The 21020-nt window shown below is 40.1% G+C and overlaps 1 protein-coding gene across 1 annotated transcript in view; it reads right to left on the minus strand.

Moving 5' to 3' along the window:
* The window catches only part of pigeon (protein), a 179509-nt gene extending 170007 nt beyond the window's left edge, over nt 1-9502 (minus strand). Inside the window, exon 1 of the mRNA XM_067126903.1 lies at nt 9351-9502. Coding sequence (XP_066983004.1) covers nt 9351-9399 — 49 coding nt within the window. The 5' untranslated portion in view covers nt 9400-9502. The remainder of the gene's footprint in view (nt 1-9350) is intronic.
* Nucleotides 9503-21020: the final 11518 nt, after the last annotated feature.

A 21020-nucleotide genomic window follows, 5' to 3' on the forward strand; every position in this document is an offset into this window, starting at 1 on the left:
TATGCTCAACTCACCAATGACATGAGGCAATTTCACCCAGGTAGAAGGCAGTTGGATATTTCATATTTAACAGCAATTTTCTTGAAACTAAACGACAAGAGACCAGTTTCAAGTTATAATTCTAACATCATGTACACTTGTTATATATTGAAAACAATAACAAATTTAAAGTTCAATAATAAAGTAACATTGTTAATTTTAAATATAACAAGAAAAGACCTAGGGGTGAGGTTACCATGAATAAAACCTAATTACCTGGAAATAGCACAATACACTGATATACAAATTCCTAGCCAAAACCAAATTTAACATAAGAAATGGTCATTTTGGTGTTTTTCTTTTAGGGAATATAAGGGGGCAACTAAATAATACATTAGGAATTTACCACCAAAATTATGAGAGCTTGCATCCCTTTGTCAGTTAATGTTTTGAAGGTTTTTGTTTTGTTAGTTCTTGGAAATTGGCCAAAATTGCAAGATGACAGGTGCTTTTCCTACATACAGTATCCTAAAGTACTTACAGGGACATTTTTTTTATATATAATTACCTACTATTTTTAAGCAATTAAAGCTTCATAAATTCCTGTGCTAAAGTATCCTCAGGTGATATATCTTTACATTATACATGATGTAAAACAATTTTATCCATTTGGAAGCTAAGCAACACCTTCAGTTAATAAAAGCCTACCCTCCAACAAACAAACCTTAGCTGAAAGTGTCAATACTGGGGTTGGGGATGTGACAAGTAGAAATGTGTGCCTTCTAACTATGTACCTCTCAACTTCAAGGTAAGAAATATGCTCTACAATGCTAAGGGGATGACAGTGATGCCTCCCTTGCCAGTTACGAGACTGTGCAAGGTTAGGATGAGATAACTTTTGTATACCGTACTTCAGTTATCATTTTTAGTGATCTACATCAGGTTAGGATGGGGTCAGCCCTTGCCTAGGTAAGTCCTGGCCCCCTTAGGTTAGGATATATCCCTGTATTTTACTCTGTATGTTTTATGGTGCACTGGTCAAGTTAGGTGGAGGAATGGTCAATGGGGGTGAAGGTCCCACCCAGATAAGGGATCAGTGACCTAGGTCAAGTTAGGTTAGATTAGGATGAATCCCTGTAATTTACTCCATGACTTTTAAAACACTAAAGGTTAGGTTAGGTAAGGGGTCCAGGCTGCCACAACTAGGTTAAGACTTGGCACCTTAGGTTAGGTTAGGTTATGAAATATTGCACTGGGACATATCTTCGTAATTATTCTTCCTATATTTTCATGTTTGATCAATTTTTGGTACCCTGGATACACATGAACTTATGTTGTGTACTGCACACCTTTCTGATTGGTATAGTGCACATGGTGCTGGCTTTTCCACCACCCAAAAATGATATTTTAATGATAAAATAAGGTTTGTTCATACTTACCTGGCAGATATATATATAGCTGTATTCTCCGAAGGTCCGACAGAATTTCAAATTTCGCGGCACACGCAGTGGCCGGTCAGGTGGTTAGTACCCATTCCCGCCGCTGGGAGGCGGGTATCAGAACCATTCCCATTTTCCATTCAGATTTTCATAGTGCCGTTGTCTCCTGAGGGGAGGAGGGTGGGCACTACGAATATATATCTGCCAGGTAAGTATGAACAAACCTTATTTTATCATTAAAATATCATTTTGTTCATGAAACTTACCTGTCAGATATATATATAGCTGAATCGCACCATTGGAGGTGGGCAGAGACAGCATAGGATTGAGAAACAAAACAATGTAGATGATTACACATCTTGGTTCCTTACCTTTTAGCATAGCTGACTTCGTGATTACTGTCACCCAAGTCTGCGTCTGCTTTACTGGAGTTTCCAACGAGGTAGAGACCTATAAGGTTGGAGAGTTCCAGACGATCTGTCAACGGGACGTGACCACTATGTGCCCAGATCGTAGCCCTCAAGAAGGAAGCAAAGAGACAAAAATAACCACCTGACCTACCAAACATCGTGACTAGTAAAAACTAAGGAAAGGGAAGACTGCCCCCACAGTCTACCCACAACCATAAAAACACAACCTAAAAAAATTTTAAAAACTATTCCTAACCATACATTAAAGGATAGGATGGGTACTGCCTCCTTCTCCCAAGATCGTACCAGCCGAAACGTAAGGTCCCAATGAACAGCAAGACTCGTACACTGTTCTTACGTCCTTTAGGTAATGAGAGGCGAACACAGAATGACTTCTCCAAAAAGTGGCATTCATAATCTCGCTCAGAGCCATGTTCTTTTGAAAGGCTACTGACGTTGCCACAGCCCGAACCTCATGCGCTTTAACTTTCAAAAGTTCAAGTCACTCTCCTGACAACTCTTATGCGCTTCCTGAATGGTGGACCTCAAGAAGAAAGCCAGCGCATTCTTTGACATGGGGACGCCAGGTCTTCTCACCGAGCACCATAACCTATCCGCAAGACCTCTCGACTCTTTTGTCTTGTTCAAGTAGAACTTTTAGCACCGAACAGGGCATAGCAGTCTTTCTGGTTCCTGACCCAGAATACCCCGCCAAACCTTTCAATTCAAAGGACTTGGGCCAGGGGTGAGACGGGTTCTCATTCTTGGCAAGAAACGACGGTTGGAGAGAACACACCGCATCGTCTCCTTTAAAACCAACTGACTTAGATATTGCATGAATCTCACTGATTCTCTTTGCAGTAGCGAGAGCAACTAAAAATAAAGTCTTCTTTGTTAAGTCCCTCAAAGAAGCAGCATGAAGGGGTTCAAAAGGGCTTTGCATCAGGAACTTAAGAACCACGTCCAAGTTCCAAGATGGAACCAAAAACTGAGGCACCTTAGTCGTCTCGAACGACCTAATGAGGTCATGGAGGTCCGTATTGTTGGCGATATCTAATCCTCTGTGCCGAAAGACCGCCGACAACATACTCTTATACCCCTTAATAGTAGAGACTGCCAGCTTCGGAACTTCCCTAAGGAAAAGAAGGAAGTCTGCAATCTGGCTCACAGTGGTCGAGGAGGAAGAGGAAATCCTCTGCGAGTACACCACTGCCGAAAAAACGGCCCACTTCGATTGGTAAACTGCGATCGAGGATGTTCTCCTGGCTCGCGATCGCTCTTGCCACCTGCTTCGAAAAAGCCTCTCGCTCTCGCCAGCATTTCGATAGTCTGAACGCAGTCAGACCGAGAGCGGAGAGGTTTTGATGGTATCGTTCGAAGTGGGGCTGTCTGAGTAGATCTGGACGAAGAGGTAACACCCTTGGAAAGTCTACCAGAAGCGACATTACCTCCGAAACCACTCCTTGTAAGGCCAATACGGAGCGATCAGAGTCATCCTCGTATCTTGCGACGACGCTAACTTCCTGACCACTTCTCCCAGGATCTTGAAGGGCGGGAAGGCGTAAAGGTCCAGACGAGACCAGTCCCAAAGAAGGGCGTCTATTGACACTGCTCCTGGATCCAGGACAGAGAGCAGCAAAGCGGAAGCCTGTTGTTCTTTGACGTTGCAAACAGGTCTACTAAGGGACGACCCCATAAACCCCACAGTTTTTGGCACACCTCCTGGTTCAGAGTCCACTCTGTCGGGAGCAGTTGATGACGACGACTTAGCAGGTCCGCTCTCACGTTCTGAACGCCTGCTACGAACCTCGTCAAGATCGTAACGTTCCTGGAACTCGCCCACAACAGGATCTCTTTCGCAAGAACGAACAGGGAATGAGAATGAGTGCCTCCCTGTTTTTTCAGGTAAGATAGAGCAGTGGTATTGTCCGCGTTTACCTGGACTGTGCGACCGGACACTTGATCTTGGAAGAATCGAAGGGCTAGAAAAATCGCCCCTAATTCCTTCATATTGATATGCCAGGTCACCTGTTCCCCTCTCCAGATGCCTGACACTTCTCTCTTGCCCAGTGTTGCTCCCCACCCCGACATTGACGCGTCGGAGAACAACACTAGGTCGGGGTTCGGAAGGCTGAGAGACACGCCCTCTGAAAGCCTCGAGGGATCCAACCACCACCTGAGATGCTCCTTCACTTCGAGGGAAAGTTTGAGAGACAACTCGAGATTTTCCTTGTCTTCCCAGTTGTCTTGCAGGAAGAACTGAAGAGGCCTGAGATGTAGTCTCCCTAGGAAAACAAACTTTTCCAGTGAGGAAATGGTCCCCAGCAGACTCATCCACTCCCTCACCGAACACGTTTCTTTCCCTAGGAAGGCCAGGACTTTTTCGTAGCACAGCTGTTGACGTTCCGGGGACGGAAAAGCCCGAAAAGCCACTGAGTCCATCTGAATCCCCAGATACACGATGGACTGCGTTGGGGTCAGGTGTGACTTTTCGAAGTTGACCAGCAGGCCGAGTTCCTTCGTCAGGTTTAAAGTTGCTTGAAGATCCTCCAGACACCTCTCCTCGATGACGCTCGAATCAGCCAGTCGTCCAAGTAGAGCGACACACGACGCCTGCCAGATGCAGCCACCTTGCTACATTCCGCATGATGACGGTGAAAATCATGGGAGCTGTGGACAGGCCAAAGCAAAGAGCTCTGAATTGATACACCTTTCCCCTCAAGACGAACCTCAGGAACTTCCTTGACTGAGGATGTATCGGTCACGTGGAAAGCACGCGTCCTGAAGGTCGAGGGATACCATCCAATCCCCAGGTCTTAAGGCTCCTAGAACAGACTGCGCCGTCTTCATCTTGAAAGTTTCTTTCGCGACGGCGGTTCAGGCTGCTGACATCCAGCACAGGTCTCCAACTTCCCGACTGTTTCGGGACCAGGAACAGCCTGTTGTAGAAGCCCGGGAATTCAGGTCTAAGACCTGTTCTATTGCTCTCTTGACGAGCATTTGCTGCAGCAGGTCGTATAGGATCTCTTGTTTTCCTGGACCGCACGACGGAGAGAGGTCCAAGGGAAAAAGGCTTAAGGGAGGGGAGAAAGGAAAGGGATCTTGTATCCTTTCTCTAAAACCGAAAGGGGACCAACTGTCTGCCCCTCTCACTTTCCAGACTTGAAAACGCAAGAAGCCTGGCACCCACCGGTATCTGGAGGAGAATCACATCACTTCTTGCCCCTACCTCTAGCAAGGGCTTTACCTCTCGAGAGGTTCTTTCCTCGAGAAGAAGGCTTTGAGGATGATCCGGCACGAAAGGGCTTCTTCATCTTGGGAGAATGTTGACGGTTTGACGTCGTCGAGGTCACAGGAACCGCAGGGCGCTTCGATGACTGAGCCAACAGGTCCTGTGTGGTCTTCTCTTGTAGGCTTGCAGCGATGTCCTTTACCATCGAAGCCGGGAAAAGATGATTGGAAAGGGGAGCAAACAACAGTTCTCCTTTCTGTGCCAAGGAGACGGACTTGTGAGCGAAACCGCAGAATAGAGACCTCTTCTTGAGCACTCCAGTCGCAAAGTCGCGAGGCCAATTCGTCAGAACCATCTCGGACCGCCTTGTCCATACAAGACAAGACGCTCAAAAGGTCCGACAAGGAGATCGAGTCCTGACTCCGAGACTTAAGGTCCAAAGCTCCAAGACACCAGTCAAGGAAGTTGAAAACTTCTAACGTCTTGAAAAGGCCCTTCAAAAGATGGTCCATCTCCGTAAGAGTCCAGGGAATCTTGGCCGTCGACAGATGAGACCTCCTACTCGAATCAACGAGAGGCGAAGTCTCCCTTAGATGAGGAAGGAAGACGTAAGCCTAAGTCTTCTCCGGTCTCATACCACATCACGCTTTTTCCGAGAGTCTTGAAGGGGGAAGGGCGAAAGAAGACTTTCCTTGAGCCTTGCGGGAGTCCATCCACAAATGGACTTTCTTGAAGGCCCGCTTAGTGGAGAGCGATTTAGTCATCTTCAGAAATCCCGGAGCTTTCCTAGACTTAGTAGAAGTCAGTTGAGAAGGAGGGGAGAGAGGTACTGCCGGCAGAAACTTGTCAGGAAACAATTCCTTCAACAGCTTGACGAGGATCTGGTAGTCCGACGACGAGGACTGATCCTTCATCTCATCTTCAGACTCCGAGACCCTGAGTCTATCTCCAACATCGGGCGGGGAAGAGCAGAGAGAAGTTGGAGAGGAAACACGCCGCAGGGACCTCTGCTTGGAAGAGGAACTGGCGTGCAAAGCAGCTGGAGAACCAGGAACCACACGAGAGCCGACAGCAACGGCAGGTGGAGCGTCTTGAAGGGAGTCAAAAACGTCCATCGGGGCGTCACGTCTGGCAGCATGACGAGCTTCTTGAGCGTCCAGCCGGGCGTCACGTCTGGCAGCATGACGAACGTCTGGATCGTCCCTTAGAGCGTCACGTCTGGCAGCATGACAAACGTCAGAAGCCTGACGAGCGTCATCAACAAAATGGTGAACATGACGTCTAGAACGAGAAGGGAGGGGAGGACGTCCTGGGGTGACGTCAAGACGATCCTCCCCAACACCCTCTGGGGACGAGAGTCTAGGGTTCCTTCCACGACGAGCAGGCGAAGCAGACGAAGGTGACGAACGAGGAGCAGGAGAAGGAGACCGCCTAGATCTCTTCACTGGAAGTCTAACATCCTTCCGACGAGGACGGGACCTGGACTCTCTCTCTGCAATGAACGAGGAGAGTTGCTGCTGCATGGAGGCAATAAGGGTCCTCGTTGGTGACGCCTCTCTCTGGAGAATCACGGAACCTAGAGGCAGAAGGACGAGGGCGTCCTAATCCTCTTCTCTTGAGGAGGGAGAGCTCTTGGCGCTCAAAAACGTCTTCTTGGGATGACGTCCGGTACTTCTTTTGTGGGGGAACGCATCCACAAACTCTGGCGAGGAGCACAGAGTAGGAGAGAGAGGACGTGGAAGCGTCCTCCTCCCTAAAGCTTCTCTTAAGAGGGCGAGAGTCTATCTGACGGGTTCCAACCCCTGCGTGGGGAGGACGTGTCAGAAGACGAGAAGCAGTCCTTCAGGACCCGAACACGAGTTCGAGCCTGGGCAGCCTGGGAAACGTCTTCAGGACCTGCAGAAGGGACGCCAGACCGGTGGGGTTCCCGTCACCCTCCTTCGGCTTCGACATGCTCTCTCCCTGAGTCCTGGGAGTCCAGCAGAGGTCCAGGCCTAGAGGCATGATGGGGCCGGTCTGGCGCCCTCCACTGCACTGGGGGCACTAGTCACTTCACAACACTTATCTTGGAGAGCTGACACCTTAGATTCTAATGCACGAATCGATTCCATCATAGCGGAAAGCATATTAGTCTCCACTGGCACGATCTCAGGGGCAGGAGACAAAACCACAGGGTTAGGATCTAAAGGTACAGGGGTTAGGGCCGACATCAACACTTCCGCAAAGAGAAGCACTCCTGGAGGAAGACCTCCTCAGTCGATCACGCCCAACTTCCTCACATATTTATCATACGCTCTCCATTCATTTTCAGACAAAGAAGCACATTCATCACACCTATCATTCAACATGCATATATGCTTCCTACAGTTAGAACAAATAGTGTGAGGGTCAACCGCAGCTTTCGGCAACCTCACCTTACATTCAGACATTACACACGCACGGTAACTAGCAGAGCTAGACCCAGACATAATGATAATCTAAAGCAAAACCCAAAGAAAAGTCAAAAAAGCGTATGCCGATCTACCGATCCAAAGTCAAAATACCAAAAGACAATGAGATACTCAGTAATTTAGAAAAAAGCAAATCCTATGACGGAGGTGCAGACAACAGTTGTTGACAACACCGGCGACAGAGAAAATCTGAATGGAAAATGGGAATGGTTCCTGATACCGCCTCCCAGCGGCGGGAATGGGTACTAACCACCTGACCCGGCCACTGCGTGTGCCATGAAATTTAAAATTCTGTCGGACCTTCGGAGAATACAGCTATATATATATCTGACAGGTAAGTTTCATGAACAAAATCTTGGTTTCAACATAATTTCAACATAACACAACCTGATCGGAAAATATTTGGTTCAAGTATTTGGCTACGAATTAATGTATCATATTAGTTTTTAACACTAACTAGGAAGGCAATAGCATGAGCTTTACTTCTACATGATATCCATCGCAAATATGCAGTTACTGTACTGAGATAATTGTAAGATGAAGAAATTACACCTCTTTATTTTTGTACACATGACAACAATAACCTCAGCCAATAATAAATGTTTTGTGAAATACTTTCATTACTTAACCAATATAGGATTACTTTTTTTGTCTGATGAATGGTGTTACTTTCATAGAATTTTAAAAACCTTGAATTGGTTGGATCTGATTTTTTCAGTGTTTAGTCTATGTTTAGCCATAAAACTGTCAAGTTCTTGTGTTGCAAGGAATACTATGTTTTTGTTGTGAAAATAGTAAAAATGCAGAAATTATTCGGATGAAGATGCTCATAAATATCAACTAAGTTGATTATTGTGTGATTTAACCACTGCACTGTAACTGTAACCAGAGGATCTCCATGTTATTTTAGGTTATATTATAGGGAGTAAAAGTTCAAGTAAAGTTTTAAAAGATACTGACTATTGAAATTAACATCAAAATATGGTTTTCCATAGTTTTTGATGCTTCGAACAATTCTGACAGTTATTTTCATCAAAAATCCTTTTGTACACCTATCCCCTGCTACATTTATTAATTTCCATCTGAAACTGTGGTAGAGGTAACGTTATATTTAATGATGTTGAAAGGAGGGTGTATCCTTGTACATAGCCTACCACTACAACACATTTTATTGCACTCTAGGTCAGGGGGTGTGGAGCAAAGCTCTCCTACACAACCAAGTAAGGATCCACTGCCTCAAGCTAGGTTATACTAGAATGCATCCTTGTATACTGATCTAAAACTAATGGAGGCCTAGGTCAAGTTAGGTGTGGGGAAGGCTTTACCAGCCACGTAAGGACCTGGCACCCTAGATTAGGTGAGTGATTGTAGAGTTAAGCTGCATCCCTAAATGTAACTCATATCTATTCTCCTCCCAAGAAGGTCTGTTTCCCCTTAGAAGTCCCCATACTTATTTTAAGGCTGAGGGGGATGTGTTATGACTTAACTCCGTCAAGCCTAGCGATGGTTAAATAACCAGGGCTAAATAGCCTAGTCTGAGACAGCAAGTTAGTCTCAGCTTAGGCTACAGTTTCAACTCAGTCAACCTAATTAAAAAAAAAACCATTGGAGGATAAACAGTAGTGCCTTCTTACTTCCAAATTAAGACGATTGAGGAGCAGCTCAGAGACTAAGCTAGGGTAGTCGTGACTTATACCAAGCTAACCAAGTAAAACACAGAAATCCTACTAGAAAAGAAAAGATTATCCGCCCAGTCAGTGATGTGGAAATACACCAAAGATTTGTGTTCATGGTATGTTTATACTTCCAACACTAATTTCGATAACTATAGAATCCTTACATTGGTTTTCTTCGAGAAATAATATGGATTTAGCTGTCACTGCCGCCATTCCTCCTTCTTGCGTCGTCTGTTTGTTTACTTCAGCTGACAGCTCAGGGAAAACAGACTGAGAAAAGAAGAACACTTTGCGTACTTCAACTGCCAAAGGATTCTTCTTTAGGAAATATATGTTACTAACCACTAAACCTCAATCAAAATGTGGTGAATTTTTACTTTACTACCACACCCACACCCATTGGCGCCGTGTTTAGTACCGAACCTACGGGAATGAATTTTAAAACATGAAAAAGATGGTAAATATCTCAGTAACTGGAAATCTGCGATAAATTTTAGCATGATTTTCATATAAGGCATATCAAGGAGACTTATAAACACAGCATAACAACTACAACTGCTCACGTTATCCCTTTACCTGGAATTTCTTAATACTCTGAGGAAAAACAATTCAGTGATTAACCTATCGAAAAAATGCGAGATAGACTATAAAGTTTTGTTTCCATTGTGTCAAAGAAGAACAGAAAATTGAGCAGTTCTGTGGATGACGTTATTGTAGTCATGATAGGATGACAAGAGTTTTTGCTAAGTCGGGCCTCATACCAGCAAGGCCTCTTGCTCCTTGATCAGTGGTACGAGTTTAAACCTGGGGAATGAGGGAGTTACGGTTACCGACGATGAAAAATAATGGGTGGAGCAAGGGTTGTAGTTTCCAGTGACGGTGAACCTTTCGGTGGCCATCTACAGTAATTGTACAGAAAGTTGGGACTGATGTCATACTTTTTTCCAGTCATTCGGAAACTTTCATTAGGTCGGTCACGTTTGTTCAGTTACATAGTTGGTTAGCTTTAGTTTATAGTTTTCTTGAAAACATATAGGTGTTTCAATTCCATCTCGAGTAACTACTTTTTCCCCTTGTTTATAGATCTGGTGACAACTCATTGAATTATTGTAGGAGGAGTGTGCTCAGGACTCCGTTTTCCAATGATTTTGTTGCAGTTTGGCTTGAGTAATCTATTCTCGTCCTTTTATTCACTTAATCGTATACAGTAGCTATGCTACCATTAGTATATTGCTGTAGGGGTCTTTTTAGCATTTTGGTTTCATATTCTTTATCGAAATGTATTTCAAAGGACACTTCATATCTAATCCTTGTTATAATAGGCAACCACTAATGCTCAGTTAGGGTGGTTGTATCTCATTCACATGTGGTCTTCCATGTATTGGACTGGGTTTTCATTATGACCGCCAGAGCTCGCATGTCCGGCAGGGAGTCGCAACCCACGTTATTGACCCTCAGTGGTCTCAACCCACAGACCTGCTGTTATATGCATGAAGGCACCTTTGTATATTTTATAAAAACAGAACCACAGACACAAATTTTGTCATCTCTGGTTCTAGTATCGTGCCCTCTGCAATGAAGACATGGAATGTTGACTCAAGTCTTATTTAGGTAGTCTGATAGCCTCATCTAAAATATCTTCTTGTTATGTGCAAGAAAAAAGACATGCATCGAAGGTAACATGGAAACAGGTTGCGTTAACACTACCAAGTATGTCAGTCAGCAGATGTATGCAACATTTACTGTTCATCTGTATGACTACCAAGAAAGCAGTCTTATAAAAATAAACAATAAACAAAATTAATGTATTAATCCATTGACGACTGAAACTAACAGATAAATGGAAATAAATCAAGATTATGTAGCCTATATAGCAAATTCTGGATAATAAAACTGCGTAAGGACGTAACACACACAAAAAATCATTATGATAAAAAAGACAGAAAGAAAATAAGCTTCATATAAAAGATACGTAAGTGGGGAGGCAAATTCTCACAAAGTCACCAGACTATTAATGAATTAAATCCAAATGTGACAGTGCCATACTGTAGAGACAAAGGCAGCACAGTGCTTTCTTTTAACCCTCGCTTAAATATTATAATATGTTATCTTATTACAGGTAAGTTAAGCATTATTGTACAATATACCTCGAAGTATTAGGGCAGTTGAAGTACAGAATTTTACGTCCTAATCTGTCTATATCTCGGATACTGGAAAGAGTCTTGTAAAATTACCAACGACAGAGAAGGCCAGTAAGGCTTTGGAACGATACTTGGAGAGAATGGTTAAATAAGAACTACCATAAAACGTTTTTACTTACTGTGAATAAATTGTTCTTAAAAGAAGGCCGAACAATAAAAAAATACCCGCCAAATCAATAGGTATGGGCCTAGCATTTGCTTAGCCAAGATTCTTTCCCTTCTATGCTATTTTTGTACGAAATTTTAAATAATTTACTTAAATTTTCATTTAAATATTAATGCATTAAATGTTTCACTTATTTTCTAACTTCAGATTTTCATACAAGTATTGATAATCAAGTGGAAATCAAAGAAATAAGGTCTTTATTTTGCTATACATATAAGCAGAGAGAAGATATAACAGAGAGAACCATAGAGAGGGCCGACTTCCTATGTGCAGCGTAATTTGGCCGCCATTTTGATTGTGTGTAACTGGAGCTGCAGTGACAGCAACGTTTTGTAAACGAACATGCTCTGAGTGCACTGCAACCCACTGTAGGGCCAACAGCTTGTCTTTATGCTGGAACACAAAAAACTGCCAATGTTTATTTATTTGACAGCTGTTATGATTGTTCATTTTATGAACGTATATCAGAAAATAAGGGTACAAATAGGCCTATATAAGTATGTAACGGTAAGAGGACCACTCAGATACATCACAGCCAACTGTGACTTTACTCCAAATAATACCTATTTAGGTAATTCCTTAATGGGATAAAAATTTTATTCTTCTCAGATATTCTTACAGACATGTATGTGTTATATTTATAAACAAAAATAACCCATAAATGTTTAAAAATTTTATTCAAAGTTCTGTAAAATAAAATAATAGCCTACATATTTTCAAACATTTAGGCTATGTAAGATTACCTGTGAAAGGACTGCATCTGGAAAAATAATAATTGTACTTCAGTGTCATTAAATGATGGCAGATATAATAGGCCCTAGGAGAAGAACATGCTAGCACAATGGCAAGCCTTCGCAAATGCCATGCCTTAGCAAAATATGCACAAAATGCTATGCCTTTGCACAACTTATTGGAAATAGGTATTTAATTGCTAATCACATACCACCACCAAAGGCATCAACACACACACATAGCACATAGCACACACCAAGCTTAACCAAGTTAGACAGGGCTATACTTATCTGTCAGTGTGAAGACCTGTTATTAACAAAATATTCATTGGATTAATATGAATTCATTTATGGGAAATTTTCAACAGTTTTCTGTTTTTACGTAATTTCTTTTTTTTGGATGCTTTATTCTTGATTTTCAATTGATATATTAGTCTCATTGTAACAAAATTGCTTTCATAAACTGTACACTTTGAGAACAATAATGAATAGTACATAGCAGTAAACAAGCTACTTACAAGCAGATGGGCTGACAAACTATGTGCTTACCTCGTGTTGTCCTTTGGAAAAGAGTAGAAGGCCACTTCCTTGTTTGTTTTTGTATACTGTGTACAGTAAATGGCAGAACACTCTGTTCCTTTTGATCCAGAGATTTTCTTGGTGTGGCCTGTGTAGTGTAAATGATCCATGGAGAGATAATTTGGTGTAGACTCGGCTGCAGTGACAGAATGATGCGTGTTTAGCAACCTCCAGTTACACACAATCACAATGGCCGCCGGCGCTCAGCCGATTACAATGCAGCACATAGGAAGTCGGCCCTCTATGGTTCTCTCTGGATATAAGTTAATGTGAAGGACGAGTTCACGACGCAGGCGTTGAGGCCTTCTCGGAAATTCTCGCGCCAAAAATGAGTGTCACCTCCTTCGCTTGTGCTTCTTAGTTCTTATCAAGCAATTCAGATGAATGAAGGTCGAATGTGAATCTCATGGTCTTCAAGTAAAAGCATGCACAGGTGGCTACAGGGGATCCTTCCCTCATCCCCAAGAACTGAATCAAGTTTCAGCATAAAGTCTAATGATCTTACTGAATGAACTCTTCTGTTAACAAGGATTTCCGGGAGTTTTGCAATCACGGAGACGCCCGGCTATTCTTCGACAAGAAACATTTTAGTCGAACGCCTATGTACCTCCTACTTCACGGCAAGCCTTTTTATGCAGGTAAGACCTTATGGAGTTGTGGTTTTCGACTTGAAAATGTATTTCCCAGATCAATTTAATGGTGAAGCGTGTACTTACAATCACAGAGCCGTAGTTTTGGGAGCGCAGGCTCCGTTTAAAGAGAATTAGAAAAAATAGTTCTCACACAATCAATCTGTTTTTCGACGAAAATGCGAGCGTGGTTGTTCTTCACGCCTTCGGCGTTGCTTTAAATTTAGTTAATTCGCTCACACACGTCCGACAGACAGAAAAAGGGGATGGTTGACCTTTGTTTCCGCGCGAACGTCGGTAATTTATCAGGATGTCTAATTAGCCTAACACCATCACTGTATTACCTTGTATATTTTGGTGGTGCAGTCTTGTACCTTGAATTCCTTGAATTATTTTTAAGTGTTTGCTTACTGTTTTTGCCGTATAGGCTAGTAGGGCCTACAGTATAGTTTTTAAATAATTTTCTTGCTGTGTTCTAATGCATAGCCCATACAAATTTTCTTGCTTTATGTTGATGCACAGCCGAATTAAGTTAGGTGTAGCGTGTATATATTTTCTTGCTGTTTTTGTCGCGTAGCCTAGTAAGACCAAGTGTATAAATGATATTTCTTGCTGTGTTCTAGTGCATAGCCTAGTAGGGTTAAGTGGGTCTCATTTTTCTTGCTGTGTTCAAATGCATAGCCTATACAGTTTTCTTGCTGGGTTCTAATGTATCTCCAAGATAAGTTAAGGTGTAGCCTTTATAATTTTGCTTGCTGTTATGATGCATAAACTAGTAGGACCAAGTGTATATATAATTTTTCTTGCTGTACTCTAATGCGTAGCCCATACAATTTTTCTTACTTTATGTTAATGCACAGCCGAGTTAGGTTAAGTGTAGCATATATATAATATTTTCTTGCTGTCTTTACCGCATAGCCCAGTTTACCAAAATGTCAATAGAAGCCATTGATCAAGATTTGCCCCCTTTGGTTAGGAAGAGAGCGGGTTTTAATCTCGTGTTACGATTGCTAGTCCATTTGTTTTGAACCATGTTCTCAAACATCATGCTAGTCGTTTCTACAGCGATTATTGTTCTCAGTTACTTCAGTCCAATTTTTATGTTGATAATTTTGTAGTAACGGGGAATTCCATCGACCTTAAAGAAGTGCACCAACAGTCCTTTTTGCGGATGCAAGAAGGTGGATTTTGTCTAAGGTCATGGAACTCAAGTAACACTGCTTTGGAAGATTTGATGCAAGCAGGTCAAACCATAGTGACTCATGGTAACAATTATGAGAAAGTGCTTGGTTACAAATATCTGATAGGTGAAGATGTTATTCAGCTGTCCAGTAGCAGTCTTGATATTGGCGTGTCAACGAAAAGGGGTGTTTAATCTCAAATTTCCAAAGTGTTAGATCCCCGTGGTCTTGCTTTACCTGTTACTACTAAGGGTAAACTCATGATGAGAGATTTATGGCGTCTCAAATGTTACTGGGATGAAATAGTTCCTCAGTCTGCTCAAAGTGAGTGGGCCAGTCATTGTTATGATCTTGCTCAGTTGTTTTCCCTCAAATTCCCTAGACAGTGTTTTAAGTCAGGATTCAAGTAATTCATTGTGTGTCTTTTGTGATGCTCCAAAGTCCTGTTATGGATTTGCAGTTTGCTGTATTAGTGTTGGTAAATCTCAACTTTTGTATGCAAAGTCGAAAGTTGCGTCTTTGAAGGCTAAAACTTTGCCCAACCTTGAACTCATGGCAGCTTATCTAGCTTTAAAATGTTGTACCATTTGTCTTGGATTCTTTCAAATGGATCAAATTCAAGGGAATAGTTTGTGCAGTTAATTCACAAATTGTCTTACAGTGGTTACTCACAGATACCATCTCAACAAAGATTGTATTCATACGTAACAGAATCAAAGATGTGTCGGTATTCAAGGACAATCTTCTCAAAGAGTATGGCCTAGATGTTCATTTCAAATATGTCAAGAGTGAAGAAAATCCCAGTGATCTCTCAATTAGGGGTTCAGCCTTCAAAGACTTTCAAAAGAAATCCAATTTCTGGATTCAGGGACCTTCACGGTTGGCTGATTTTCATGATTCTTGGCTTACTAGTTCTCTAGGTTGCTTGTCAGAAGCAAATAAATTGCAGCTATTATCAGCTGAAGCCAGAGTTGTAGATGGTTCTTCAGGTATGGGTGATATTACTGAACCCATTGTCGGCATTTCAAATTTTTGAAACCTTACCAAACTCTTCCGAGTTGCTGGTCTTGTCTTCAAGGCCATTCAAATCTTCAAACAGAGTCTGGGTGGCTCATCAAATGACCCTTTCAAAGATGGAAAGCTGCATTGATGAAAGAAATGCAGCGAGATTCCTCTCCTTCAGAACTTGAGTATCTCCAAACCCCTTCCAGTAAAGCAGCTGTTCCTCCTCCCGTCAATAGTTTAGATATATTCCAGGACGACGTAGGTGTCATTCGGTCGAGAGGAAGAATGGGTAAAACCATGCAGTATGACTATGAAGTCACAAATCCTATACTTTTGGGTAAGGAACACCATTTAGCTAAACTGATTATCAATTTTTACCACAATCAGTGTAAACATGTAGGTGTACAAACTACCTTAAATGTGATTAGAACTAGTGGATTTTGGATCCCTAGGATGAGACAGTGTTTTAAGCGTGTTTTAAGTGAAGGTGTTACATGCAAGAAGTTTAACAGTTTGTCTTTTTGTTATCCTAAAATGACCAGTCTTCCAAAGAATAGGGTTAATTTTGTCAAACCTTTTATGCACACGGGTGTTGATTTTACAGGTCACCTATTTGTCGCTAATGAAGCTGGTGAAGACACAAAGATGTTTCTTTTAATATTCACTTGTCTGAACGTCAGAGCTGTTCACATAGAGTTGTTGCCTGATATGTCTACTCATAGCTTTGTGTTAGCATTTTTAAGGTTTGTAAATTTATATGGGATTCCTTCATTTCTGTACAGCGATAATGCAACAAAATCATTCACTGCTGGGTATAAAATAGTGGAGCAAGCTTTGGTCTGTGATGAATACAAGCCTCATTTTCACAACTATAATATTCAGCATATGAAAATTCCTTGGTATTCAGCATGGGTTGGAGCTACTTGGGAACGCCTCATCAAAACCATCAAAACTTCTCTTTACAAAACTGTCGGTAGAGCTAGACTTGATTATTTTGCACTACTTACAGTAATCCGTGATGTTCAAAGTGCTATCAATTTACATATTTCATTTTCCATAGGAGGACGAAACTGTTGAGCAAATTTTAACCATTTACATTTTTCATATTCCATTGGAGGACGAAACTGTTGTCTATATTCTAACAATTTACATATTTTATTTTCCATTGGAGGACGAAACTATGGGTATATTCTAACTATTTACATATTTCATTTTCCATTGGAGTTCGAAACTATTGGGTATATTCAGACCATTTACAAATTTTATTTTTCATTGGAGGACGAAACTGTTGGGTATATTCTAATCATTCACATATTTCTTTTTCCACTGGAGGACGAAACTGTTGGGCACATTCTGACTATGACCATTTATATATTTTATTTTCAGTTGGTGGGCGAAACTGTTCGGTATATTCTTACCATTTACATATTTCATTTTCAGTTGGAGAACGAAACTTGGGTATATTATAACCATTGACATATTCCATTTTCCATTGAAGGGCGAAACTGTTGGGTATATTTTTACCATGTACACATTTCATTTTCCATTGGAGGACGAAACTGTTGGATATATTATAACTATTTACATATTTCATTTTCCATTGGTGGGCAAAACTGTTGGGTATATGCTTACCTTTTACATACTTCATTTTCCATTGGAGTTCGAAACTGTTGGGTATATTTAACCATTTACATATTTCATTATTCATTGGAGGACGTAACTGGGGGGTATACTCTAAAGCATTTATATGTTACATTTGCCGTTGGAGGACGAAACTGTTTGTCATTAACCATTTACATTTTTCATTTTCCACTGGATGACGAAACTGTTGGGCATATTCTAACCATTTACATATTTCATTTTCCATTGAATGACAAAACTGTTGGACATATTCCATTTACATATTTAATTTTCCTTTGGAGGACAAAACTGTTGGGTATTTTCTCACCATTTACATATTTCATTTTCTATTGGAGGACGAAACATCTGGGTATTCTCTAACCATTTACATATTTTATTTTCCATTTGAGTACAAAACTGTTGTTTATATTCTAAACATTTAGATTTTTCATTTTCCATGAGTGGACGAAACTATTGATATATTCTAACCATTTACGTATTTCATTTTCCAATGGAGGACAAAACTGTTTGGTATATTCTTACCATTTACATATTTCATTTTCCAACTGGAGACCAAAACTGTTGTGTATGCTCTAACTATTTACATATTTCATTTTCCATCGGAGGACGAAACTGTTGGGTATATTCTAGCCATTTACATATTTCATTTTCCATTGGATGACGAAACTGCTGGGTATATTCTAACCATTTGCATATTTCATTTTCTATTGGAAGACAAAACTGTTGGCTATATTTTGACCGTTTATATATTTTATTTTCCATTCGAGAACGAATCTGTTGGCTATATTCTAACCATTTACATATTTCATTTTCCATGGGAGGACTAAACTGTTGGGCATATTCTAACCATTTAATAACATTTACTGTATATACATATTTCATTTTCCATGGGAGGACGAAAGTTTTGGGCATATTCTAACTATTTACATATTTCACTTTCTATTGGAGGACAAAACTGTTGGGCATATTCTAACCATTTATAAATTTCATTTTCTATTGGAGGACGAAACATCTGGGTATTTTCTAACCATTTACATATTTCATTTTCCATTTTGAGGACAAAACTGTTGGGTGTATTCCAACCATTTACACTTCATTTTCCATGAGAAGACGAAACTATTGGGTATATTCTTACCATTCATGTATCATTTTCCAATGGAGGACGAAACAGTTTGGTATATTCTTACCATTTACATATTTAATTTTCCGTTGGAGAACAAAACTGTTGTGTAAATTCTAAGTATTTACATATTTCATTTTCCATTGGAGAAAGAAACTGTTGGGTGTATGCTTGCCTTTTAAATATTTCATTTTCCATTGGATGACGAAACTGCTGGGTAAACCATTTGCATATTTCATTTTCTGTTGGAGGACAAAACTGTTGGCTATATTCCAACCGTTTATATATTTCATTTTCCATTCGAGAACGAATCTCTTGGCTATATTCTAACCATTTACATGTTTCATTTTCAATGGGAGGACGAGACTGTTAGGCATATTCTAACCATTTAAGTATTTCATTTTCCATTGGAGTTCGAAACTGTTAGGTATTTATATTCTAACATTTATATACATATATTTTATTTTTCATTGGAGGACGAAACTGTTGGGTATATTCTAACCATTTACATATTTAATTTTCCATTGGATGATGAAACTGTTGAGCATATTCTAACCAATTACATATTTTATTTTCCATCCTGGACGACACTGTTGGGCATATTCTAACCATTTAAATATTTCATTTTCTATCTTGGAAGAAACTGTTGGGCATATTCTAACCATTTACATATTTCATTTTCCATTGGAGGACGAAACTGTTGGGCATATTCTATTTAAATATTTCATTTTCTATTTGGAAGAAGCTGTTGGGCATATTCTAACCATTTACATATTTCATTTTCCATTGGAGGACGAAACTGTTGGGCACACACTAACCATTAACATATTTCATTTTCCATTTGAGTACGAAACTGTTGAGCATATTCTAACCATTTTCATTTTTTATTTTCCATTGTAGGACGAAACTGTTGGCTATATTCTAACCATTTACATATTTCGTTTTGCATTGGAGGACGAAACTGATGAACATATTTTAACCATTTACATATTACATTTTCCATTGTAGGAGGAAACTGTTGGGCATATTCTAACCATTTTCATATGTCATTTTCCATTGGAGGACGAAACTGTTGTGTATATGTGTATATTCTAACCTTTTATGTATTTCATTTTCCATTGTAGGACGAAACTGTTGGGCATAGTCTAACCATTTACATATTTTCCATTGGAGGACATAACTGTTTTGTATACTCTAACCATTTACATATTTCATTTTCCATTGAGGATGAAATTGTTTTGTATTCTAACCATTACATATATCACTTTCCATTGAGGACGAAACTGTTGTGTATATTCTAACACTATATATTTCATTTTTATTGGAGGACGAAACTGTTGTGTATATTCTAACACTTTATATATTTAATTTTCCATTATAGGACGAAACTGTTGGGTATATTTTAACCATTTACACATTTCATTTTCAGTTGGAGGACAAATCTGTTGGGCATATTCTAACCATTTACATATTTTATTTTCCCATTGGAAGAGAAACTGTTGAGCATATTCTAACCATTTACATATTTCATTTTCCATTGAGGACGAAAGTTTTACATATATTCTAACCATTTACATATTAAATTTTCCATTGGGGGACGAAACTGCTGTGTATATTCCAACGATTTATATATTTCATTTTCCATTGGAGGACGAAATTATTGGGTATATTCTAACCCTTTCTTATTTCATTTTCCAATGCGGGACGAAACTGTTGTGTATATTCTAGCCATTTAAATATTTCATTTTCCATCAGAGGACGAAATTGTTGGGTGTATTCTAGCCACATACATATTTCATTTTCCATTGGAGGACGAACCTGCTGGGTATATTCTAACCATTTGCATATTTCATTTTCTATTGAACGACGAAACTGTTGGCTGTATTCTAACCATTTATGTATTTCATTTTCCATTGGAGGACGAAACTGTTGTCTATATTCTAACAATTTACATATTTCATTTTCCAGTGGAGGACGAAACTGTTGGGTATATTGTAACTATTTACATGTTTCATTTTTCATTCGAGTTCGAAACTGTTAGGTATATTCTGACCATTTAAATATTTTATTTTTCATTGGAGGACGAAACTGTTGGGTATATTGTAATTATTTACATATTTATTTTTCCATTGGAGGAGGAAACTGTTGGGCACATTCTAACTATTTAAATGTTTCATTTTCCATTACAGGAGAAAACAGTTTGGTATTTTCTAACCATTTACATAATTCATTTTCCACTGGAGGGCGAAACTATTGGATATATTATAACCGTTTATATTATTTTCCATTAGTGGTCGAAAATCTGGGGTATATTCTTACCATTACATATTTCATTTTCAATTGTAGGACGAAACTGTTGGGTATATTACAACCACTTACATATTTCATTTCCCATTGAAGGGCAAAACTGTTGGGTATATTCTTACCATTTACATATTTTATTTTCCATAGGAGGAGAAAACTGTTGGGTATATTCTAACAATTTACATATTTTATTTTTCATTGGCAGACGGAACTGTTGAATATATTATACCCATTTACATTTTTCATTTTCCATTGGTGGGCGAAACTGTTGGGTATA

Source organism: Macrobrachium rosenbergii, chromosome 3, assembly GCF_040412425.1.
Source record: "Macrobrachium rosenbergii isolate ZJJX-2024 chromosome 3, ASM4041242v1, whole genome shotgun sequence".
In the NCBI taxonomy this organism is placed as follows: Eukaryota; Metazoa; Arthropoda; class Malacostraca; order Decapoda; family Palaemonidae; genus Macrobrachium; species Macrobrachium rosenbergii.